This window comes from Thermobia domestica, chromosome 5 (genome assembly GCF_964235325.1).
Source record: "Thermobia domestica chromosome 5, izTheDome1.hap1.1, whole genome shotgun sequence".
Lineage (NCBI taxonomy): Eukaryota > Metazoa > Arthropoda > Insecta > Zygentoma > Lepismatidae > Thermobia > Thermobia domestica.
In genome coordinates this window covers 96,222,877-96,250,410 of record NC_137458.1, presented here as the reverse complement: position 1 = coordinate 96,250,410, position 27,534 = coordinate 96,222,877, and the positions used below count along the sequence as shown (strand labels likewise).

The following is a 27,534-nucleotide window of genomic DNA, read 5'->3' as shown; positions in this document are numbered from 1 at the left end:
CACTTGCAACTAAAAACGCTTCAGAAATATTGCTGATTTTTTTCCCGACAGATGTTATTTATTTATTTATTTGTTTGGAAATGGATAGTAGTTATAAGGGACTATGTAAAGTATAGTAGCGTTTATTTTGGTCGTTTAGAATGCATGGGTTGAAGTATTGTTTATCTTAATCTGTATGTTTGGTAACGTTAAGAAAGAAAGAAAGAAACATTCATTTGCGATAATGTAAATCGCTTATTAACTAGTATTTCTAATGTTTACTTACGTAACTAATTTTCTGTAACTCTGTATACTTGAAAGTTCAACAAGGACTCTCCTGTAATCCTCAGAAGTCAGATCTCATATCTTTATTATGGCCCGTCTTTCACTCATTCCGCTGATAACTTTACGAACTTCAGTCTACATATTGAATTAAAAATGAGTTTTGTTTTCTTCTGATAAAATCCACATTTTAATTCATTAGAAAAATGAAGATAGACTGAAAACATGTTTTCAGACTCCCAAACTATGTTATGTACGAGTGTCATCCAGAAAATAAAGACCGTTTAGTTATACAAAATGAGAAACACACTATTCAAAGGAAAAAAAAAAACAATTCTGTTACATACCTAATGCTTGTTTTAGTTCTCTATATAATCATTACCTTTATTTAAACATTTGTCGTATCTCTTCACGAACTTCAGAATTCCCATATCATATTCTTCTGCCACCAGCTCGTTAAGCCAGTGGTTACTGCATTCAAGAAAGAAAGAAAAAAAGATCGCTCGTGCAGTTCCGTCGTGCAGCTGACTCTTTTTTTTTAACGGTCAACTGGCTTCCGTAACAGTTGTATTCATAACGAGCTTCATCCAGCTCTTACTCTGCTGGTGCAACTTAAAAATTGCTGAATCAATTCCGATAGGAAAATTTTTGATCATCCACCCTACAGTCTGGACTTTGCTCCTAGCGAATTCCACCTTTTCCCTAAGCTGAAAGAATTTCTGGACGGTAAACGTTTTGGAAGTGATGAGGAGCTGGAAAATGCAGTGACCACCTGGCTTGTATTAACAGAATTATATTATCAAATAAATATTGTGTTTTTCATTTTGAATAACTGAACAGCTCTGTTTTCTGGATAATCCTCGTATAAGTATGGGAGGTCTTATAGAACGCTATGTTCGTTCGTCTATCTGTCAACAGATACTGGTATCAGAGCAAAACCGGTAAGAGATAGCGAGAAGTAGTTTTTCGGAATATGTTTAGAATAGGCTTCATCGTCTTCCTTAATCTTATTCAAACCGGAAGTGGTGAAAATTATGGTTTTCAATTCCAACGTTAGTTGATCATCATAGAGCAAAACGAGAATAGGTAGCGAGAAACAGCTGTCTGGAATCGATTCAGCATCACAAGAATAGATTCTTTGATTTGATTTGATTTATAGTTTAGCATACCTTTCAGCAGCTAGGTTATATGAAATGTGGATCTACAGCTTAACGTGCAATCCGAACCACATGAGCTCCCGCCGGGAATCGATTCCGGGTCTACCACACCAAAGGCTCGTACGCTAACCGCTTAGCCACGAGGGAGCTCAAGAATAGATTCTATCTCAACACTTATCTCTCTACTAAAACTAGAAGTGGTGAAGTCCACCATATTTCCCGTTTCAACTTTGATCTCCATGAATTAAAAACAGGAAGTGAAAACGAGAAATTGCTTTTGGATATACATTAAGCATCCCAAGAACAAGTTTCATCTCCAAATTTAACCCTGCAGTCAATTTGGAAGTAGTGGTAATCTACGATTTCCGGTTTTAGCACATTGCAATAGCGAAAAAAAATCTGTAATAGACAGAAGAAGTAATTTCTTAATCCAGAAATGTAGGTTTCATATCCGACTTCAATCCTATATTATAACTGAAAGTGGTGGAAATCTAATAATTACCATTTTCGGATATACTGATTCCCATAGAGCGAGAACGGTAATAGAAGAGACATTTTTTTAAAAGATATAAATTCAGGATCCCAAGAATACCTTTCTTTTCAGTTCATATTCTTGTACAGAAAACCAAAAGTACTAAAAAGTAGATAAAATTCAGTATTGATTCCTATATTGTAACAATCATAATGATGTAGATTCGAGATCCGAAGAAGAAATTCCATTTCTGACTTCTTCCATTTATTGCAACCGAAAGTTATGCTTCTACTACGTATTTCCGCTTTTAGTATTAAATTCACATAGTTTCGAAATTTACCATAATTTCACAATGTTAAACGACATTTAATTTTTTTCCTTAGAAACTATAATAACTTAGGTCTCCCATGCTAATATTGTTTGCGCTGTCTGCTTCAGTGGGGAAGGTCTGAGTTCGGTTCTCGGTGGAGGTGCATGTGCTTAAATAACTTCAGTATTAAATAAGAAGCGAATTCTAATCCATTATAATTGCAACGACTATTCGCAATTTATCGTTACCTTCTACATATTTTGTTAGAAATAAATTGACAATAATATTCTTTCCAAGATAATGTTTCACGAATAGTATGTGCTTCAATATTAGGAGTATTAAGTCATTGTTAGATGTATTTGAGTCACTGGTAGGAGTATGTGTGTCAGAGTTAAACTAACACAAACAAAAGTAAATACAATCTGTCACTTAAACGTATATTTTGTTTTACTTTCTTCTCCTTTTTCTTTTTTCTTTCTTTCTTTCTCTCTTTTTCTTATATATACGGTACACATTAGGATAACAAAAACTGTTATTCAGTGTTGCCAAGGAACAACATATTTTCTCTGCGCCTTAAACCTTTATTTTCGTTCATTCTCTCGAAGACGTCCACCGAAAAGAATTTAACCTCAAAAATGATATTTCATTAACATTAATACTATCTTTCAATTGATACATGTCTCATCTTAGAACAAGACTAGGCCCTACATCTTTCTGAGTTTAACGACGCATCTTTATGCAACGAGGCTAAAGGAGACCATGATAATGGGATGGATGATATTAGTGGAATGATGACAATGGGAGGAAACGGTAGAAAACTCACGCACACAGTGTTTTTTTTTTAGCACAAAGCACACGTCGTGGGAGCTGGAATCGAAAAAGGAACCGCATGCTCCAGACGACAACATTATAATAAACGAATAATTAAAATTAAGCGTTAGCCATAACTTTTTCCATATCTCATTAACTCATACTATGTACTGTCATCTTTCTAGTATCGTAATAAAAAGCTTAATCAGTGTTGCCAGATTGAGCTCCAAGTAGCGGATTGGAGATTTTTTTAAGTGTCCTTGCTACCAAAATTTCAAATTGGGCGACGCGCTAGTTTTGGGTTACTTTTAATTATGTGCAGGCCATAACTCTTAAGAATACCCTACTTTCTTATTTTTATTTATGAAATCACAAATTAGTAGTTTTATATAGCTACTACAATAAAGTTTTCTTTGTAGAATATTTTATTCATAACGCACAATAATTTTACAATAAAGTTTTCTTTGTTGAATATTCTATTCATAACGCACAATAATTTTGGTAAAAATAACATGTTCGATAATAGTTTAATTTGAGTAGTTTTAGTACCTTTTAATCTCAATCCGCCTTATGCACAGTCGTTTTGACATATGATTAGCGTCATACTAAAAGTCTGCAGCAAACATATGTTAGTTAAACTCTTTAGTATGGCACTAATCACGCGTCAGAACGACTCTGCATAAGGTCTCATATCTTTTGTTGAGGTAGTATCACTGACTGTGTTGATGTCTAAGTTTTAATGCTTAGGTATAATAATTTTACGGAGCAATAGAAACGTGAATTGCAAAATGTTACTGTATTATCCATATTAACATAATGAATAAGTGGAGCTACATTAAAAAACTTCCAAAATTCATAACTCCTAGATACGGAATTTAGTGAATGAACTAAAGAAGGAATAAATAGTGAAAAATCATACTATAAACATTGTAAAGTGTATTTAAGAACCCACGAAACTAAATTAAGCAAACATGTCTTCTTAAATCAGAAAGTTCGCCCATTATATACTATCATCGTCTACTCAGTTCATTCCGCACTGCGGTTCTACTGCTCTTGATGTAGTACGGAGTTTTCTTTAACACACAACTGCCAACAGTTCTAAACTGTGGTCGTCGTCTGACCGTCGACAACTCAAACATCTGACGTATTTCCAACTCCATGTGTTTCCATTAAATCGATGTATAGTAAAAGTATATATTTGCAAAATAATTCATTTTTATATTTTGGTTACAAATAGTTCAAATCCACTATTTTTAGAATACAATCACGTATCTGAGTTTTTGGTCTTGTATCTGGCAACACTGATCTTGATAAGGTTTAATCTGTTTCGTCTTAATAGATGGCGTGGTTGTCGTGCACCATTAACTTTTAGGTTTACAAAGAAGCAACCTTTCTTTTATTTCCTCAGAAACTACAAATGTGATTTTACAGTCACCCACGTGATTTTAATCAGTTTGAAGAGATCTGTTGATAATGCTAATAATGTAGACTTTTATGAGCTATACTCAGATGAAAAGAACTGACGTGAATAAAAGTTGTAGGGCGGTCTAGACTTGTCATTTTCAAGTGGGCAGTCTATGACCTCACAATTGGCTGCTTATGGTCTCAGCACACCAGGCACAGATAAAAAAGGGAAGGGAGCAATCTTACAGCTGATAAGAAACAGTAGTAGAAGACAAACAAGGCGTAGTTACATTACCTACATTACCCGTAATTCACGATTAATCGAAGGCTGTCAATCTAGCTTGATTGCATTCCACCTATTGGGGTTCACTTTCCCCCTTTTCTTGCTCTACTTGTTCTCTCGCTCCTCTGGCTCTCATCGGAAATCCGGCTCTTACGTCATACAACGGCAAGTTGGAAATGAATGACATACATAATATGTATCCAGTATCTGAACAATTTTATGCTCCGAAAATAGCAACCTCTGAACTCAAGTTACACATAGTCATAAGTGTTAATAACGCATTAATTATTCTTATATTGTCATCTTTTCAAACGATCTTTTTTCTTCTTTTGTCTCTTCATTCTCCATATATTTTTGTTTCATTACAGGTTGTGCTGGAGTGGCTGTGGGCCATCCTCTCGATACTGTGAAGGTAAGCGCTATTGGCTTCTCCATAGATGAAAAATGAAATCTTTCAGTTTAACGTCCCACGATTATGCCCTTTAGGCTAAGGGAGACGAATGATTAAGGCAAGTGAATAATGAGGGAATAATTGGTGGAATGAGAATATGGGAGGAAAAATGGAGTACCAAGAGGAAACACCCATTAACTACTAATGATAAAATTACGTTTGTGATAATTAGTAAAGTGAGAATGTTTTATATGACAGTATAGATCTTGATAATAAGAACTAAACATTTCTAAAATTAAAAAAAAAAATCTCGAGAATATATTTATTTTTAAGTATTTTGAGTTCCCCTATAAGCAGGGGTAAAAGTGGATCTGAAAAGGTAAAGGGACGCTTGACATCACGCCGTCCTCCGTGCCTATCTTTGCCCATTGTAATTTATTTTAGAAAGTGGGGGGACGCCACGGATATTTTTTGGAAGCGGACGCACGGCGTCTCCCCGCCTTCCCCATTACTTTTACCCCTGCCTATAAGCTTATGAGTGGCGCTTTTTGTGGAATCTGAAGGGCAAATCAATATGTTAGAAAACTTGAGGAAGTGGTGTGAAGAAAATAAATGTTCAAAAGCAATGGTGATTGGAACGAACGAAGCGGTCGGTATCGAATAGCCTATAGAATCAGTAGAGAAAATAGAACAGATGACTAGTTTTCGATACCTGGGTGTGCGAACTTGGAATAAAAACCAGGATACGAATGGTGAAAGAAGCCTTTAGGAGGAACAAAAGTCTATTTTGTAGGACCTAAAATAGAGAGTCATGAATGCTTCGTGTGAAGTATTGTACTGTATGAATCAGAAACATGGGCATTACGCAAACATGAAGAAAAACGACTGGAAGCCTTCGAAATGTGGTGTGGAGAAGAATTGAAAGAATTAGTTGTGTAGAGCATAAAACGAATGAGAGGCTGTTAAAATTGGTGAGGGAGAAAAGAATAATTTAGATATTATTAAGAAGAGAAAGAAAACTGGTTGAAACATTTGTTAAGAAGAAACTGTATTTTGAGAGACGTGTTAGAGGGTATGGTAGCAGGAAAGGGAGGGAGGGGGTGAAGGAGACTATAATCGGTGAACAATATCAAAACAGAAAATCTGTATCTGAAGACAAACGAATTAGCTGAAGAACGTGGAGCATGAAAACTTCTCAGTTACGGTAAGTGACTTGCCAATAGTGGCAGTATACCTATGATGATAATGTTGATATACAATTATACTTCTCACATCAGTGTATCGGATGCATAAGAAAAGGTGTTCCTTTTAAAATCTCCAGGATTGCCAACGAAAGGAACAGCGAAGAAAATCATATAGCGTTTAGTTGAAGATATTTATTGTCCAATTATTTTGTTTTTATAATTAACTAAAAGTTTCATTACTAGTCTTAGTGTGAGTGCTTTCCTTCCCGTTAGTGGTCAGCGATCGGTGAGGGCCACAGAATTCTCAATGCTGAGACTCAGCATCAGGAACCAATTGGATATCTACTTAGATGAAGACGTAGCTAACTCAAGAATTATAGCTTTAGGAGTTGAGCTGTGACCACATAAGCTTATACGGTCTCTCAGTGTTAACTTACATTTTAAAAAAAATACAGAAAAATAGGAAAAAAAATCTTCTTTTGAGGTTTGAAGCAATGAACCACAGTTAGGAAAACTAGATGTATGATAAAAGCATGAAATTGGTCCATTGGAATTCTCGTAGTTGAATAAGTGGCGGTCGAGACGTTGGGCTAACGATCGTAAGGCGAAACCGGAGTCTTTCAGAAAAAGAGCACGGATGTCAACTGTCCTCGATGTTTCTGCGTTTGTGTTCCTGTCCAACCTGGTTCTCATTCAAAGTGAACAAGATATAGAGAAAAAGAAAAAAAGATTATTAGAGAACTCACTTCTGGTACAGTACAAAGGTCTTTAATTTGATCCCAGATCATTAGTTCAGTCAGATTAGGTCAAAAATGAGCAAAACTCGGACAAAATTAGTAACTTTTTGAAACTCGGGGGATAAGTTCCTCTGATTCTAAGGAGTCATATCTCAAAAGTCCCCGCACCTAGGACTTGTGCATCATTCAAATTGGTGGCCATATTCAGCACGGCGGACGCCATTTATACGCCAATATTGTTCTCCTATCTTTTTCTTGTTATAACAATTTGATCTGAACCATACTTGGGTATATCATACATGAATACCTGGCGCATGCATATGAATATATATTATCCAGTACCTTTTATACAAAAACTTTATCAAAAACTTTCCTTCTGCTACGTGGGCTCTCTGATCTCCAGTATTTGCTCCAATGGTCATATGAATTAGAACAATAATTCATTTTCATTTTAAAACCCAATAATCTAACAAAGTATTTTGATCAGATTCAATTCTATTTTTTAAGGTTATAGAAGTGCTGTTCCACATTACAGATTCGGATTCTAATTTAATTCTTACGAGTAATTTTTATAAGCACACATAAGTTCTACCATTTTGAAATACAGACCATTGTTTGAAAATAAGATCAACAGTTCTTCTTGCCTCTTGTATGATAGGATTTACAATTTGACAAAATTTTAACTGTCTGTCGAACGTGATTCAGAGATCTTTTATAATCTCAGTTTCCTCAATTTTCACATGATTAACCACTTATAAAGTATTGTGTTTTGATTGTGTACGTTTTAAATTTTATTTCATTAGTATTTATTTTTGTAAGTTATTTTTACATGATGCATTTACTATTTTTAAGTCTTGCTGTAGCAAGTAGTTATTACACAAGTTGTTAACTATTATTAACAATTTGATATTATCGGCATACAAAAATATATTTGAATAATGATAATATCTGGAAGATCATTTACAAATAAAATAAGTAAATAAATAAAAGGAATCCTAAGGACGGCCCTTGAGGAATCCCATTTTTCACATAGCTCAAACTAAAATTAATAGATCCGATTTTTACTCTATATGTTCTATTTTTAACTAGCTTTTGAACTAACAAATATACAAAGAAGAAGACCAATATTTGATAACTTGTTAATAAGATACTTGTAATCTTTTGACTCAAAAGTTTTTGAAATGTCTGTGCATATTACGTCTATCTGTAGCTTACTTTAAGATCCGTAGAATCTAAAATCTGTAGAATGAACTAAAATAGTTATAATTGATATACCTTCTTTACAAGAGCCATGTTATGACTCATTTATGATGGTTTTTTTTTTACATAAAAATATAAATTCATGTATAATCATCGCGAATACTTTTGAAAATCCATTGACTAGAGTAATTGACCTGTAGGGGTATTTCGTTTTTCCCCTGCTTTATTTTCTGGGACAACGTACACTTGCCTCCATATTGAAGGGAATATGCCAGCACATAATGAGGTATTAAATAAAAACGTCGAACTAGCTACTAGTTCATTTGCATATGCTTTTCTTATATAGTATGGAATATTATCTGAAGTGTTTGGTTTAATTGTTTTAACAGCTTTGATTATATCTAATTCACTGATAGCAGGAATCCTAATCGAAAACTATTACTAGCACTATTCTGACACATTACGTCGTGACTTGAATCTAAGTTAAAACTTTCCTAAAACATTTTCTAAAATACTTCAACGATTTCAACTATACCCTTCACTAGTGTAGCATTGTGGTTTTTTTGTTGTGGGACTTTTTTTCTCAGAATTTTTAGAGCTATTCCAAAGATAAGAGCTTCTCTTATAAATATTACGTTATCATGTTAAATAATAGAATTTTCTTGCTTTCGTATACTAATTTTAACAATTTTTCTCAGATTTGAGTATTTCTCATATCATACAATATTACTTGTTCATTTTGCCTTTACAAAGTTATATTTGGTTCTCTTGAGTCATCCATGTGTCTTTATAGTTCTGCTCATAATTACTTCATTTCTTAGGTGCATGTCTGTCTACTTTGTACAATAATAATAATAATAATAATAATAATAATAATAATAATAATAATAATAATAATAATAATAATAATAATGTTTTCGCAGGTCAGACTTCAAACCCAGGATTTCAAAAATCCACAGTACAAAGGCACATATCACTGCTTCAGAACTATCTTACAACAAGAATCAGTAAGTATTAAGTAATATTTGTATAAATTTCAAAATATCAATTTGTTTTTTTTTTAATTAATAGTTGGATATTTACGAAGTATATGACATCAGGTTTGTCAAATTTGTAAAAACGTAATAGCCTGCTGTGAATAGTGTTAGTGAGAATAATGAAAAATGAAAAGTTATACACTGATTTAGAACTTTCTTTAGCTTTCAAACATATCTGTTCAGAATCAGTAAAACTACTATTGTCAACAGCTCTTCTGTTCAGATTGTGCTTACGTTTGCTTTTCCCTCTCCGCTTTCGCAAAAGAGAATAACCTAAATTGAAAGAAATTGGTAAAGATTGTTAAGGGTGAAACACGAATATTCACCATACAAAATCATTTGGAAACTTAGAATACAAACAGATGGACCAAGCTTGATATAAACCGATAAGGATGACTTGACTACTGGCTAAGTTGGAATTATAGTCAAATATGCCGCAACATTATCAAATTCGGAAAATAATAAATAGAAGTGCTTCAATCTCAATCAATTGTTGTGGATATGTCAATACAGTGTTGTGTTGTGTTTACAACTTCCTGCGATTTCACCGTCTTAGATACCAAGTTATTTGTATCGAGTTGTAAGCTGTGAACGAAATAGAAGAGATTGTCAATATTAAATCAACACTATAACTGATGTAGTTGGTTTTCTAACTTTTAGTATATCTGAAACTATTTCTTTTGTGAGAATATTACGTGCATCCTCAAGGTGAAGTGTGATCATATCCACAGATTGTTTAAGGAGTAAAAAGAATATGTTTTAAAGCAGGGATGCAAATTACCACTCGCTCACTCGCCCGGGTCGAGTGGTTCATCAGTGTGGGCGAGTATTTAATATCATACCGAAGATAAGTAAATGATTTCTATTGTGGGATGTGGGCTAGTAGCTTTTTTATTGGACGAGTAAAATTTGGTTGCTTATTTGCACCCCTGTTTTGTTTTAAAGTAAAGAAATCGTTATAAATTCAACTATATAAAATAAAACGAGCTATTTCACACGGTATATTAACCACAACCGGCTTTTAAATCAGCCAGTATGACGGAAAACTGACTTCGCATCGAGATTAGAATTAGTGAAACGATGTAAGCTACAACAGATCAAAGCATATAAGGCTATAGCGAATATGCGTAATCCCATCTTCTTTATGAAGCATGAGAGTAGATAAAGATATTTTCTTAAAATTCGTAGGTAAATGTATCTGTAACTTGTGAGTATAGTAGTCTAGTTGCTAGCGCGCGTATGTATGACGTCCTGGGTTCATTTCTGGAGGGAGAGCATCAAACACAATGTAATGATGCAGAATTTGCTTTAAACTGTAGCTTTCGTCCAACTATAGTTTTAACCTTGCTACTGACAAAAGAGGTAAATGCAAATAAGTCAATCGACTTGATTCTTATCACCTGCGTTTCTCGTGTATTTTAATTAGCTCATATTGCCTGCTCAATGCAAAAGATTATCATTATATGGCACAATGTCTACTACTAGGACTTGAGAATTTTTTACTATTTTTAATGGTTAACTAAGAATGCAATAAAAAAACTTTTAAAATAAGAAAAAAATTATTATTACTTACAGAATACGCGGCCTTTTTTTCACATAACTATACCACATAATGAATTTAAAATAATGTCAGATTTGATAATCAAAATAATGGAAACATACGAAAAAAATGGAAAGATTACTGCATATATATATGCTTTTTTCCCCTGCAATAGAAAAGTTTGCTTTAAACTATCGATTATGACTTTATAAAACTTCCTATTTTAATTGTCCTTGGCGTTCATTTTCTCTGAGGTTTCCCAATTATCTCTTTGAGATTAGTACCAGTCAAGGATAAGCGGATAAATTCATTCCCAACCTGGAATTTTGCAATTATTTATATTGTGTTCTGTTACCTTTCAATATTTATCATATTGTTCACAGGGTAAACGTAAGAACTCACACACACAAACACTCCTATCTTTGTATTTATTTACAAATTGAAATGCTATATAGAATATTAGCAACGTAGGTTTATAAAATTACTTTTTCAAATAATTTTCCAGTTTTGATATTTCTAATATTATATACAATTATATTTTGGTTTAGTTTTTAATGTTACTAACTGCAGTTCCAATTGTGATTACACGATGAATTTGGAAGACACTCTTCTACCGAGAGAAAGCAGTATACCAGAAGATAATACTTCAGTTAACTGCCTTTATATTTGATAACCGTACGATTTTCCACGGTAATTTTCGTTAAAAATTATCTGGTCTTGTTTGAGAGATAATAATCAAGTATCCCATGTTTTCTTTCAAGCTTTCATTCATTCCTATAACTTGGAATTTAAGTAGGACAACGATAATCAGTTGAATTTATTCCCGTATAAGATCCATGTTTATCAGTAACTTTCATAAAAGGAAAATATTGGGATTTTCATAAAAGCTGGCATGTTCAGTACTCCTTAACTGCCAGGACAAGGACAATTAGTTAACTGAATCAAGATTTTTCAGAAACTCATTTTAAGGCGTAAATTTGTCCTCATAACTGGTATTGGGACTTTGACTTGTTTTTGTTTATTAGGTGAGCTGCAGGAAAATAGTGCTGCGCATTTATATATATATATATTAATAAACAAATTTTAAAAATATTTCTTCGCAGAAAATTTCATGGTCATTAATATTTGTAGTGATTCACATGTGAATAAACCACTTCCGTTACAATATGTTATGAATGTTTACATGTTTTCAATTTAAGTATATTTAATTTTTTATGTTAAGGAGAGAAAGTTCAACGTCTTGTTCCTACGACGATGATTAGTGTTATCTAAATATTCCACAAACAAGGTCGATGTTTATTTTTATTTTATTTAGCTAATGGATGTAAACAGCGAAGGAAAACTGCTTTTTTACGTTCGTGAATGAATACATAGTACATGGAGCGAATTCGTTTTGATTCTTGTCATTCAATATAAATATTTATACTCATTTCAATTCGTCATTATGTTATGTATTATTCAGGGACCTTCTCTTGGTTAACTTTTAGATAGATGTTAATTTACTGTATATTTAATTTCCTTTATTCTTTAATGTCAATTTGATTTCAGTTTTTGGCAAAGATTATTGAGTACTCATACACTGAACACGTTTTAACTTAGTGTCCTTGCTAAATATGTTTATGTCTTAAAACTATATCTCTTACTACTGAAGTAAACAATTTTCGTAACACGTGAACATCAGAAACTTACAAAATAATTACGTGCGTCACAATTTGTTAAATTGTCCCGTTTATCCCTGTAAATCAACATAATCTGAATTGTTTCCAGTAAACCTTTTCGTTTTTCTAAAAAAAAAAAAAAAAAAGTTTAAAAAATGCAAACTTACAGAATACTTTTAGGCTATAAGTCGTTATGTATGAGTATTATGAAATTTTACAATGTTATTATGGTATAACGAAAAAAAATGTTCAAATACGAAATATATACCAGCTGATAAATATTGAGTTGGACAGATCGGTGGGGGTGAGTCTAAATTCTTATGTGTAGTTTTGGAGAGCATAGAGAGAGAGAGAGAGATTTTTTTTTTGTAAAACTAAAACTTGTTGCTCTACGATAACCTTGCATATTGTGGTTATGCTATGAGATATCTATGGTTAACATAGAGCAGGACGTACGCAAGAGGAATCTTAGCCATAGCAATAACCAACTTTTAAAAAAATTAGACATCGGAACTTTTACACCAATATTAGTGAACATGTATTGATGTTGAAATGAAAATAATAGAATTTTCGGAGAATATTTTAATGCGTGTAATTAATGTTTATTTGTGTATGATGAAATTTTTTAAGTACCATATCATGACTAGGCATTGACAAGTATGAAGTGAGTATATAACTTAGACTAATAGTTGTGGGTCTAATAGAAGTTCTGTAGATGATACACTTTAGTATAACTTTAATATTTAGGTCGGATTCACGGTTGGATATGGAGTGCTCTTCTTTATGAGTTTAGCCATGACCTAGGAAATCCAAAGTCGTTTTGTTTTTTTGACTAATATTAGAGTCATGTACTTAATGTATTTGTGTGAAATAGTAGGTAGTGTACATACAAGAATGTAGTACTTCAATCATCATATTTGTCAATGCATGAACTTACACAATGGCTTGTGTAAGGTAGTTTAGTTCCGTACGTGGAAATAAATTTAAAGACTGAATTACAAAGCAGTTTCTACAGATAAAGAACCCTTAACTTAATCATAATTGAATTTTGAAATATTTAAAATTTCCTTTTCCTGTCCTTTGCAAAGTATATTGAAGGGTAATAAACTAAAACTACAATCACGGACAAAAGTTTAATAAACGAGTCTAACGGACTCCGTGACAATATTAAGAAGAAACTGATACCATCATCAAGTTTTTACATTATGATAATAGTAACATAACTGTACCTTGTATGGCTAAGGATCTGTTGAGTCACAAAATTATGATTAACTTTAAAATTTTAGTTTTTGTTTAACGGGGAAGGATGAAACATACATTAACCGATCGATGTCATTAGGTTGAACAAAACGACATGCTAAAGGGCAAATTCTCATGATAGATGTCATTGACTTGAATAAAATGATATGCTAGAGGGTAAATTCTAATGACGGATGTCATTGAGTTAAACAAAATGACATGCTAGAGGGTAAATTCTCATGATAGATGTCATTGAGTTGAATAAAATGATATGCTAGAGGGTAAATTCTAATGACGGATGTCATTGAGTTGAACAAAATGACATGCTAGAGGGTAAATTCTCATGATAGATATCATTGAGTTGAATAAAATGATATGCTAGAGGGTAAATTCTAATGACGGATGTCATTGAGTTGAACAAAATGACATGCTAGAGGGTAAATTCTCATGATAGATGTCATTGAGTTGAATAAAATGATATGCTAGAGGGAAAATTCTCATGATAGATGTCATTGAGTTGAATAAAATGACATGCTAGAGGGTAAATTCTAATGACGGATGTCATTGAGTTGAACAAAATGACATGCTAGAGGGTAAATTCTCATGATAGATGTCATTGAGTTGAATAACATGATATGCTAGAGGGTAAATTCTAATGACGGATGTCATTGAGTTGAACAAAATGACATGCTAGAGGGAAAATTCTCATGTTAGATGTCATTGAGTTGAATAACATGATATGCTAGAGGGTAAATTCTAATGACGGATGTCATTGAGTTGAACAAAATGACATGCTAGAGGGTAAATTCTCATGATAGATGTAATTGAGTTGAACAAAATGACATGCTAGAGGGAAAATTCTCATGATAGATGTCATTGAGTTGAACAAAATGACATGTTAGTGGGAAAATTCTCATGATAGATGTCTTTGAGTTGAACAAACTGACATGCTAGAGAAAAAATTCTCATGATAGATGTAATTGAGTTGAACAAAATGACATGTTAGAGGGTAAATTCTCATGATAGATGTTGAATAAAATGATATGCTAGGGGATAAATTCTCATGATAAGTATTAATATATAATAAGCAGTAAACACTAGCTCATATACCTCAGCTGCTACGGGTTTCGGTTTCCCTGGCAAGAGTCATTAGTACTTCTCTGGAATGCACCAAGCATTGCTGGGTACTGTCCTTTGGGCAATTCATACCGCCCCATAACAAGGCAGCGTATCGACTACTCAGTGCCTTTTTGTTGGCCTCCAAGTTTCTCTAGAGAGCTAGGGGAAATACATAGGAGAATCTTAAAGGATTTCGACGTATAAATGTCTTATTATAGCAATAATTACCTTACACCCCATTTTCCTCCCTTTCAGTACATTTTTTTATATTGCTGAAACACGAGTTCGACTACTTTCAATGAAAAATCTTAATGTCGAATTTCACGTATCTAACCTTAAGAGATTGTGAAAAATGGATATCTGGTTACAATAATTGTAACTGCATTTCTCCACCTTTTACGTTGAATTTCCGAAACTCCTTTGTTAGTGGTATCTTATGACACAAATCCTATGCATTGTTAAAATTTCATTCTTTTATATTAAGTCAGAATTTCTTATATGGAGATGCAAAGAGGAGAAAGAACATCAGCCAATGAATACGCTCACTGGCACATAGATAAAATATGGTATATGAATAGTGACCAGGCGTCTCATTTAATAACGAGATTGTCCCTCCTTTTGGAAAGTTAGCCAGTGTCCCATGGGAAAATGCAAGCTGGACGCAAAATGTCTTGTTTTTTAAAGCGTCCCATTTTTGTCTCGTTGATACGTGGTATAATTTTTATGTCTTCTTAAGGCTCATAGTTGTGTCTTCGTTTAGAATAACTTCGAAGTTCTGTGAAATAGTTCATATTTTTCTATAGCTGAATCGGTACTGAACACCATGTTTCCATATTCGATAACTTTCCGTGGGTAGATAAATCCAAGATTACTTGTTATTCACTAACATGAATAAAATAAAGATAACAATACTTATCGATAATGACAATAATAATTGTAATAACAATATAGCAATAAAGTTAACAATAATAACAATAATCATAGCTTGATGCATTATCAAATTATGCTAGTTTTCCAAGTGCCTATTTGTTTTTCAAATGTGTAATTCTGGTCATACAATACGTGAAGTAATTCATTATCGATGGGACACTCTTTACTGCTCTAGTAGTAGCATTTTGATGCACGGTGTTTGGGTTTCATTCCTCGTGGGATAAAGCTAAACTGTTTAGAGTGTTCGGATTCTACCTTAAACAATAAGTCCACGTCATGTAGCCTCGTTGCTGAAAAGAAACGCTAAATTTAAATGAACAAAGAAGCAATAAGTATTATCGGTGTCTCTGTTTCAGGTCGATACCTTATATAGATAGAACTATAGTGAGAGTTTCGAAATACCATATTAAAGGTATTAAAATGTTGTTTAGGAGACAAATTACCACCAACCTCCAGAAGAATGACTAACTAGGCTATTGAATTCTTTAATTTCCACAGAAACCTTTTCTAAATATAACTTTTCTTGTATTGACTTGTATTGTGAGAGTGTATTGTATTTAATATTTCAAGTTAGCTTTAGAAGCTTGACGATATTGGGTCGTTTTGGAGAACTATACACTAAAATAACTTCAATACTTAAATAATAAATTATCTGTGACCAAATAATCATCAATCACGCGTGTTGTATTTGAAAATAATTTGAAAATACAAGTGTAAGTTCAGCCTATGGTTTTGAAACAATACTTCCAATTATCTTTCAGGTAACTGGCCTATACAAGGGCATGTCATCTCCAATGGCCGGTGTTGCTTTTGTTAATGCAATCATCTTTGGAGTGTATGGCAATATACAAAGAAACATGCCAGATCCGGAGAGTATGTATTCACATTTCATAGCTGGTTGCACCGCAGGTTTCTTCCAAAGTTTTATCTGTGGTCCAATGGAGTTGGTGAAGACAAGATTGCAGAATCAAGGAAATGGAAATGTTGGCGGGAAAATTTCTGTGCATGTTTATAAAGGTCCAGTTGATTGCCTTTTGAAGGTGAAGAAATTGGAAGGCTGGAGAGGAGTGTTTAGAGGGTTTTCTGCCACACTGATAAGAGAAGTTCCAGGCTGTGGTATTTATTTTTTGAGTTACGAATTATTTTCTCATATTCTAGCTGGAGGTACTGATAAAATGCTGTCTACCGTTCAGTTGTTGCTAGCTGGTGGACTCAGCGGTTGCACCTCTTGGATTATTATATACCCTTTTGATGTTGTTAAAACACGGCTACAGGCAGATGGAATGGGTGGATCGCAATTAAAGTACAAAGGAATGATTGATTGTTTTCGGCAGAGCATTTGTAATGAAGGTTACAAGTTCATGTTTAGAGGTCTTGCATCTACAGTTATAAGAGCGTTTCCAGTTAATGCTGCTACATTTACTACAATAACGTGGATATTTAGGTTGTGCGAGAAATCTCCAGAAGTAAGCGGTTTTGAATATAAACTAGTAACTGATTTTAAGAACATAGACTTGATAATTCATACTGGTGTGGAAAGGGAATATTTTAACATGTTGAATTCAAATATGCTTCACATGACAAGAAACTCCTTAATTGAAAAAAGCAGTTCTACACATCCGTTTCAATCTTCAGAGCGAAATGTAACATTAGAAGATCAACGAAATAAAGAAGAAAAGAGAACAGGGATTAGTGATACTAGTTTCCGTAAAGTGTTTTCGCTTGATTATCTGAAACAACTTTCTTCGCGGACATTGCTCAATTCGTGTTTCTTGCAGATTCCCAGTTTAAAGTTCAACCTAAGAGACGACTTTACGTCGCGAACTGGTAACGCCTTTTCCCGTGATTTCAAGTGCACTCCAGTCAATTTTGATCAAACACTATCGAGAGAGGAATATATTTGTGATAAAATGTGTGGTACTTCTTCAAAAATTGATTAAATTCCAGTGTCAAAACAAAAAAATAATGAGTATCTGAGAACATTTTTAAATGGAACTTTTATTGTTATATACTATTATATCATAAATTAACTTTATATTTACTTTTCTGTGTTCGTAACTGTGATTTTAAGCTCAGGGCAATTAGTTTTGTTAAGACTAATGAGAAACCACAATATTTATAGTACACACTAGCTGTAGACACATTTTATGGACGGTTCATATAACCAGTTGAATAGTATATTGACATATTTTACTTGGTTTTTCGATTTTACATTGAAAATAAATATTCCAAGTTAACAGTGCTATGTTTTTATAATATGATACGTTTTGAGTAATCATATTTTTAAGGGTAATGATGAATATCAGTGACAAAAATTTTTGTGTTACTTTTATATTTAGTAAATAGAATATAAAGGAAATAGAACATGAACTAAATATCAAGTTAGAACAACTAAATATGAAATTATAGTACCATAGGGTTCACTTTCACTTCCTAAGCTGGTGTAATCAAGACACTTATTGAATATTAATAGTCTTTTGTAAAGAAAAAAAACATGCATGTCTCTTGCAAATCAATTTACAGACTTTACGTACATGAAAAACGGAAATAGATTCTAAGCATTTGCTTTGACATTTGTGCCATTTAACTTTCACATTATCAATTCGTTAGCAAATTATAGATTTTCAAATGTTTCCCTGATGACATTTTTGAACTAATATAGCTTGTAAATAAAACAGTTTTCGATCTACATTTATCAATTTTCTTTCTCTTTACTTCATTTAAGAGATTATTCTTCCAAAGTTTTCATCACATTTACTTTTTACGGTTATCCAAAGCTGCCTTAAATAACGTAAACACTTCAACCCACAATATCTCTCAGTTTATGTGTCGAAAATAAGTCACATTTATACCCTGGTCACCTCGTATGTAAAATTTTTCTTTCAGCGTATGAATATGTAGCAAAATTATTTTTGGAACATTACACTGTATTATGAATTACACATTACATTAATTTAGATGCAATACTCACTTTCTTTTTTTTTTTTTTTGGTAAAAAGATGTAAGACAAAGATAAAATTAAGTTCAACAAACTTTTTAAATTTAATATTGACTTATTGTCATCTTAGCACTAAATTATTTGACATCTTTTCTTTCGAAGATTGGTTTATAGGTGTCTGTACACATCAAATCGCATTGTAACTATTTAACTGACAAAACATATGTCATAAATATTATTTACATAAATACCTTGAGAGATATCTCAATAAAAACAGATTGTATAACACAAGGAAATTTATTGAGCTGTTTAAAAAGAACCTGTTCTATGTACTTTTCGACAAATACTGCAAACACACGAAATGCTAGTAATTAATAAAGACTATTGCTATGGAGAGTTTATAGAAAAACACACCCAAGTAATTTAAAATATGGTGCTATAATGCTATATTCAGGTATTTTTGGATTCTGAGTAAGTACATTTTGTACAGTGATAAGAAACACAAAATAAAACTTCAATATGTGAGTATCTCAATTTCAAAACAGAAATATAGTCCTTATGTAGACCGGGAAGCGACATGTAAATAATCAATCATTATGTTCCTCGCTAAATATGAAGGTTATCCATAATTCCAAAGATGATGTAAAGTACGTTTGGAAAAATTAGCCAGAAGAGAATGTTACAAAGACTGTTTTAAATAAACCCCACCGATAATTTATCAATGTAAGTTAATAAATAACGAAAGGTTTAAAGTTAATTAATCATCCTTCATGCTCAACTTGATGTATATAAATAATGTCATTTTAGAAAATATAATTTCGAAAATATTTATTTATTATCTCATATATATACACATTGATAATATTTTGTAATAAAGTTTGTTTGTCTATGTGTTTGTACATGAACGTTGTTTTAAATATGTAGAATATACATAATGTATATATGTAAATATTGTATTATACATAAAATAATTATTATAATTGTTTGACTTTGGAATAAACATATACAAATAGTATAGTGTGTGTTGTGCTTTACACACAGGCAACATGTAACAATAATCACAACATCCTAGTTAATTAAACATTGTATTTTTATTTTTCAGAAATATAACGAAATCAATTATATTCTAACCTAAAATAACGTAATACTCTTTGAGATTTATATAAAATTTAATAAGTTAATCTCGACAAATTTAATAAGATATACAGTAACTAGTCATATATGAAACATGAACGCATTCATGTACACTCATGTCCAAAATGATTGTTGCATATCTATAACTGTCTTCATGTAAGAATATAATTTGATAATGATTTTGCAGGGCACTTTTAATACTGATACTATGTGTATAATAGGGAAATGTATATTTGTGGTAAATTTAATAGGAAAAGAATTATAAATACGAAAATTAGAATAAGTAAAACAAAATGTTGCTAAATGGACAGAAAAGTTTTATTTTCGTTTTATTGTTCTTATTTACTGCTCTTTTGACATGAAATTTGCCGCATACATGTCTTTGCTGATTATAAACATACTAACATTGTAAGAAATACCGAGCGAATTCGCTATCAAATTATATTCCTACAACAACATATTTATAGACATGCGACAATAATTTTGAACATGAGTGTACCTTGCAACTGTCAAAATAAAATATTTTTTACAGTATTTTTCTATTAACACGTAATAACGATGCAGCACGTATTTCTGGTACATGTCTGGTATGTCTGGTATTTACATTCGATAAAATGTAACCTATTCTACGTTGCACAGTATATTGATATCACGAATTATATTATGGTTAACACAGTAGTTGTGTAAAGAATGTTCTTGGCGCTTTGTGTCTATATCTGTGGACAGTGTGCGAATTACAAGGGGGATGAGGAGAAATTCCCTTTGGTAATACTGAATGTATGCTATAACCAGCGGCGTCAAGAGCACCACCGACATAATACTTTCACGTTTTGTACTAGTACATTAGTAGACAATCTAGTAAAGTATATTTGTTCCTCAAACTCTTGAGGGGCAATTGCCCCATTCTGCTCTCTCTAAATGACGTCTCTTGCTACAACTGTCATACTTTCCATGCTATTGTCGTCTGAAGCACAATCCATTTTCGTTGCAAAAGTCCAGTCAATTCGCACAATGTTCACAGATATAGACACGAAGCGTCAAGAACATTTATACACAACGTCTGTGCTAACCATAATACAAGCCGTGGCATCAATATAGAACGCAGAATAGGTTACATTTTATTGCTCATTAACATGGAATATTCAAAGTTTTTACAACTGATTTGAACATTTTTATTGTTTTAGGTATTATAAACATATTATGAATTAATATTTTACTTGTAGTTACAAATGGCTACTTTATTGGTTAAAGCAAAAAATGACTCGAGCAGGAATCGAACTAAGGATCCTTTGCACGGGAGTCGTGGGTCCTCCTAACTCTACCACGCCGTCACTTGATAACTTTACGTGTCGTGTCATACATGCGGTTAGTTCGAATCTTTAAGACGTTTTTTCCCCACTATTTCTGGCTATTGCGCTCCTCCAGTTTGTAATATTAACACTTGAGACGTGCACTTTTGCCTCGCGAAGGATGGCCCCGAAGTTCATTTACCAAACTCTGCTTTCCACTTGTTAGTTAACTTTGGCCGGGCTTTTCTCATGTTACTTTCATTCAATACATGTTCTAAGCGAGGAAAGGAGTATTAAACATATATACTTCAAAAAAGACCGTTTCTGACGAATGTCTCATCATAGGAAAATGAAACTCGGCATTTAAACTCCTCCTTACAAATCTGTAACTACGTGTTCCATCGTTTTCGGGAATTCCAACTCTAGCAAAGCAAAGCAACTGCTACAAGATCTTAATTTCCCATTTTGTGTTCATAAACTGACCAAAGTGAGTAACCATTTTAGCTGTTTAAAATAATTCTAGAAGATATTAGCAGTTGGATTCACTTGGATCTTTTCCATTTCACTTCGATTGATATTGCTGTTCTATTGAGGAAGAGATTTGAATATTTCGCAAATAATATTTCCATAAACTTATCCTCTTGTTCGACGAATGAGCATTTCAACTAGTTCGTTTCTGACCTTTAAAGATTGCTCCAGCCTATATTTTTAAACGAATTGTGTATTCTTTTTTTTTTGATTTTTAGAATATATTTACAGATCTTTTTAACCGATGTTAGGAACCTAAAAGCACAATTTTAGAAAGCTAAAAATCAAGTTTAATTATGGGTCACAATAGTTCAGCGACCTTTCACACTTCACAAACCAATCATCTTTCCTCAGACTGATAGTTCGAAGACTGATCAGTTGGTTCATTGGGAGAGTAACATCCCTTTCAGCACATACTGATACATCTAATAATAAAAAATATACTAATATTGTTTCTTTCCTCTTCTCTTTATGTTTCCAGACAGACCAGAATTTCATCTTAACATTGTGTTTTAAAGAAAAAGGTGTGTTCAGTTCACAATTATAACAGAGATAAGACAGGCACTTGAAAGGGCTTCAGGTAATATTGCTTTACTCTTTTGCCCAGTGGTGACTCACCAACTTGTCACTTTCATTTCAGTTACTTGTATAGTTAGTTTCGGATGTAAGCTTATTTTTATATTTTACTAATGGAAAGAAATCTAGAACACTTTTACTTTTGATCTATTTAGGTAGAATCATACTTTCAGCCTTATATTATTATATACAAGAATATAAAAAAATCTAACAGAATGAAACCATGTATAAAACTCTAATACTACAAATAATGGCTGTTCCTTCGGTGAAAAAAGTGCACTTGACGAAGATTCGAACATGGATCAACTGATTAATAGGTTAGAACGTTATTCACTACGCCACATACTTAGGTGTTTGTTTTCTTGCTATACACTTTAAACATTCAGCTTGTGATTTTTGTTTCTGTCGTCTTACCATATAACAGTTTCTATTCTTTCCCTGCCTGTCACACTATTCGTGTTATTTGTTGTGTAAATTGCATTTGCAAACGAAATGTATTTTGTTGTTTTACCAAGATCCACAGTTTTTAAGGTCAATTGCATTAAGCGAACTGATTTTCTCATATCTTCCATCGCTTCAAGAGGCAAGAGATACTATCCCGCAGAAAACATACATTTTCTAATGTGACAGACAATACACACTCACAATGCTGTAGGTGTGACACTACGCTGAGTAACTACGTTACGTGTGGTGCCTCGTGTTGACAAATTCGCGAACTTGGTATGAACCATTCCTAATCGACAATTTCAACAGGTATGAGCATCGAAATTGAAGCTCCTAACAGCTTCAATAAATTATTTCCTTCGGAAACATGAAATGTACTGATCTTTTTCGCAGTATTTCTATTCCTGTTTATATCTCAGTAATCGTTCAATTTGATTTTCAGTTTAGTGTCTCTTTGAGAAGCAAGGCCATATGAGACGAGGATATACAGTTTAACGTGAAATCCTATCCACATGAGCTCACACTGGGAGTCGAACCCGATTCTCTCACACCAAAGGCGAGTACGCTAACAGCTTAGCCACGAGGAAACTCAGTTATCGTTCAAAATAGGCCCCCATGTTCATATAAACAATTTTCTTAGAATCATCCATACTACAATTTACCAAAGAATAGCCATTTCCACCTTTTTACTAATAAACGTATAACTTAGTTAGTTAGTTAAAATGTACAAGAAAAAGTTAATACACTTTAACTTCTGCTTGCTGCTTATAAAAAATGCAATTAATATAGTTACCACTGTTAATATTTCGATTTTAAACGTACATTTTTATCTTTCTTTGTCATAAACTCATTGACATATGAAGAACCTAGCGTTAAAACCAACAGAACCAGAGAGCTCAAGGTTCAAGTTGTTGATATAGAATTACCGTACCCTCTAGTTTTTAGCTGCTACAATGAGAGATGCTCTTTTTTTTTAAAGGTTATGGCTTTAATATAATTAAGGAATCGCCGTATCTGCAATAAGATACATTAACGCTTATTATGCACTATCGATGCTACAAATTTTGGTTTACTTTCTGTACTACGATGTTCTAACATGAGGTACCTATTGTGACCTCAAGGTGACAATATTGACATTGCATTCAAGTGTGGTTTTAGTTTGTTATTTCTTGATGTACATGATCATTTTGAAAGCAAAGATCGATTTTCCTCTTTGTGCAAAATATGGATAGGGTGAGACGCATGCAGTCTGATTTTTCCAGAGTTAAATTTCAACACTTTCAATACAAAATAGACGGCGGAAATACCGATAACTCACATTAAGCAGGAATGGAAAAATACCAGGGGAAAAATTACTAGCTGCGGAGAGGGAAATAACCCCGGTTCTCTCCCTGAAACTACCACCAGAAATCCGCAGAATGTTTTCAAGTATTCTTGCGGCAGATACGGAGGTTCAGTGGTAGAGCAGTTACCTGTAGCGTGTGGGGTCCCTGGTTTGATCTCAGGTCAAGTAACATTGTGGTGGACAACATCGTGTCCGTAGGTTTTCTCGGGTTATTTCTATTTCCCCCCACATTCTCATTCCACCAAATCTTCCATAATTATTTACTTACCTTAATCATCCATCTCGGTTAGCCTCAAGGACATAATTGTGGGACGTTAAACTGAAAGGTTTCATTTCATTTCATTTCAAGGATTTTTGCTTGCATTCTGATCCTTTTGGTGGATTTTTGATTCACTGCTTCTTTGTTTTCGCTCCAAGGAAAATGGACGGAGGAAGAAATGCTCTGGTAACACTTTAAAACGAAATGAAATGAAATCTAGTTTTACGTTCCACGTTTTTGCCGGTTAGGCTAAAGGAGACGGTGATGATGAGAAATGAATGAAATGGTGGAATGAAGAAAGTGGGAGGAAACAGGAGAACCCCGAGAAAACCCACGAGCACGGTGTTTATCCACCACAAAGTCCACACGGCGCGAGCTGGAATTGAACCAGGGATCCCAAGCACCGGAGGTGAACGCTCTACCACTGAGCCACCCTGCCCCCTGGTAACACTTTAGTTGGTAAAATAATAATAATAATAATAATAATAATAATAATAATAATAATAATAATAATAATAATAATAATAATAAAACAGATGGTTAGTTTTTGAAGCATGTTTCTAGTTATAATTTGCCCCTACTTACATCTCTCTATTTTTTATTAAATAAATCATCCCAGATTTAAAATATAAATAATGTGTCAAATAATGTGTCTTTAAAATTAACGCATTTTCCAGTACAATAACTGTTTAGACTATATGCCATAAAAAACATCGAAATTACCGTATTTCGAGCTATTTTTCTATGGATTTCAGCATTTTCCCCTACTTTCCTATTTACTGTTTACTATCAAATTTTCCTTGATTCGGAAAATTTCTCTCAATCTACGAACACTAGTTGGACCGCATAGTTGTTGATTTGTCTTTCTAAAGCTAGTAGGGCATCCTCGTTTCATGATTTCCCACCTTACAGAGCCTTGAGAGAAAAAGAAGCACGTCCTCTTCAAATTACCAACTAAGACGTACATTTCCTTATAGCCAAAAAAAAAAAAAAAAAAAAATCATTGTGATTGATTTTTTTAAAATCTTGACTAAATACACACTACACTTACTTCCCGCCGTAAGTGTGCAATAATTCGGGAACTAAAGGTCTCCAGTTGACAAAATTTGAAATGTTAGTAGACCTTAATAAGCCTAATATGTGTGTGAAATACAGTGCTGTACGGGCATTTGGTTCTTGACTTACTAGCTATCAAACTTGGGATTTGGATTCAAATAAGTACAAACTCTCAACTTCGATGGATGATAACTCAAGGATCAAAGATCTGCACAAGCTCGTGAAGTTATGCCGTTCCCAATTTTGGTCAAAAGACGCACGTCCTGGTTTGTATTCCATATTATTTCATAAACGTATTAAGCCACATGAGGTCTACTACCATACCAAATTTGGTCAAGATCGAATTAGTATCGTCAATAACATTTCACATATAATGACGTTTCGTTAGGCTGAAACCCAAGTTTAATAGTCAAGAACTCAAGAACCAAAGGCGTGCACATTACATTTCATATTTGCACCAAGCTCGTGAAGTTCTATCTCCATCTCAATTTTGGTCAAAATCAGATGAGTTTCATCGATAGCGTACGATATGTACTGTCCTTTTGGTACTGATTTCTTTTTTTCTTTTTCTTTTTTCTTTTTCTTTTTCTTTTTTTCTTTTTTTCTCTTTTTTTATACAAATATCAAATCAAGGATGTCAGTACTTTATGGCATATTTTAGCAACATTGATTCTTACACAATTTATGTATACCACATATAAAAAGGAGAACTACATAATTTTCCCCTACAATGCTTGGTTTCACTCCATGGTAACATACTCATACATATTTTCAAGTGTTAGTTATGTTCTTTAATGTCGAGATGCGAGGGGCCCAGAGCAAAAATGGGTTCATTTAAGTTTCGAAGATTAACTTTATGATGTTAGGATGTCAAAATTACGTGATGTTAGAAAATGTGATGTTGCAACTATATGTCATCTTTTGCATGTGAAAGCTACAACGCCAACAAAACATATACTGACCGATAAAAACATATCAGTGTTTCTACAAAATATCAAGAATTTTGCAATTTTTCACTAATTTTGTACTTTTGCAATAAACACAGAGTAAACATTTTATCTCTTTTCAAATAATCGATTCTTTCACAGTCTTTCCACAACAACAATTCAAAAAGGTCGTAAATCGATTTTACTCATACAAGTTAAAGAACTTGTTGGTATTGTGGTAGGCCTATATAGTTAGTGTACAAGACTTTGGTGTGGGCATCCGGATTCGTTTCCCTCGGAAGCTCATATGGTTCGGATCCCACATTAGATCCAAGTCTTGTATAGCTCGGTGCTGAACGGGATGTTAAACTCTAAATCAATTAACCAACTAATCACGCAAGGTAAATAATGGATTTCCACGTTTCTTTCATATAGCTGGATTACTTTATATTTTACGAAATATACCGTGTATCTAGTATTATTAATATGTACTCGAAATTTTACAAATAATTCTAAATTTACCTCAAAATTCCCACTGTTGCTATACCTAATAATTGTGCAATGTGTCTCGCCACAAAGACAATTTCAGTAAGGCAAAACGTGCTGTAACACAACATTCCCTTTAACCTTTTCAAACCTGACTTTATTTTCGTCGTTAAAACTATATTTTCTCTGAGAGAATCTAAAAGGAAACCGTCTGAAGGCAACTTATCCTGTTAATACTACAATCTGGTATCTAAATTACCAAATGGTCTCTATTGAAACATGTAATTATAGGCATAAGAGATAACACAATACACTACATATCCATTGGCATAGTAACACTCAGGTTGAAAGGGTCTCAAACAGTATTCCTTTGTCGGCTTTGCATTTTGTTTTATCTATTGCTTTGCGTAATGACTGTTCTAACGCACTTGCATTTACAGTCACGATTTCTATAATCAACGCTTTTGTCACGAGCTAGAGGCCAATAACGTTTTTCATTATCTTTATGGTGGAATGAAGAACACTTTTTCTTCCAGGATAAAGATCTTTTGAGGCAGATGAGTAAATATTATCTTTAAACAGTGTACGGAAGACAGTGGAGGGGTTTCTTGTACGAAGGCTGGAAAGAAAAAGTGGCAATACTGTCCCATCCCCGCATAGGTAATGTTGAGCGACCTTCAGTTGGCAACACTTGTAGCGGATGGGTGGAGCTATGCAACGCGGGTGGTGGCGCTAGTGTAGGTGCGACAGTGATAGTAGTGAAGTGTGTTGAATGCAGATTGGCAAAGCGCACCGCTCTAAAGGTGATGTTTTCCAAGTTA

At 33.4% G+C, this 27,534-nt stretch overlaps 1 protein-coding gene across 2 annotated transcripts in view; it reads left to right on the top strand.

Moving 5' to 3' along the window:
- Positions 1-17,698, top strand: part of LOC145686014 (mitochondrial basic amino acids transporter-like) — a 75,670-nt gene extending 57,972 nt beyond the window's left edge. For both annotated transcript variants that reach the window (XM_081758855.1, XM_081758856.1), the window contains exons 3-5: positions 5,066-5,109; positions 9,133-9,216; positions 16,494-17,698. In XM_081758855.1, coding sequence (XP_081614981.1) covers positions 5,066-5,109; positions 9,133-9,216; positions 16,494-17,672 — 1,307 coding nt within the window. In that variant the 3' untranslated portion in view covers positions 17,673-17,698. The remainder of the gene's footprint in view (positions 1-5,065; positions 5,110-9,132; positions 9,217-16,493) is intronic.
- Positions 17,699-27,534: the final 9,836 nt, after the last annotated feature.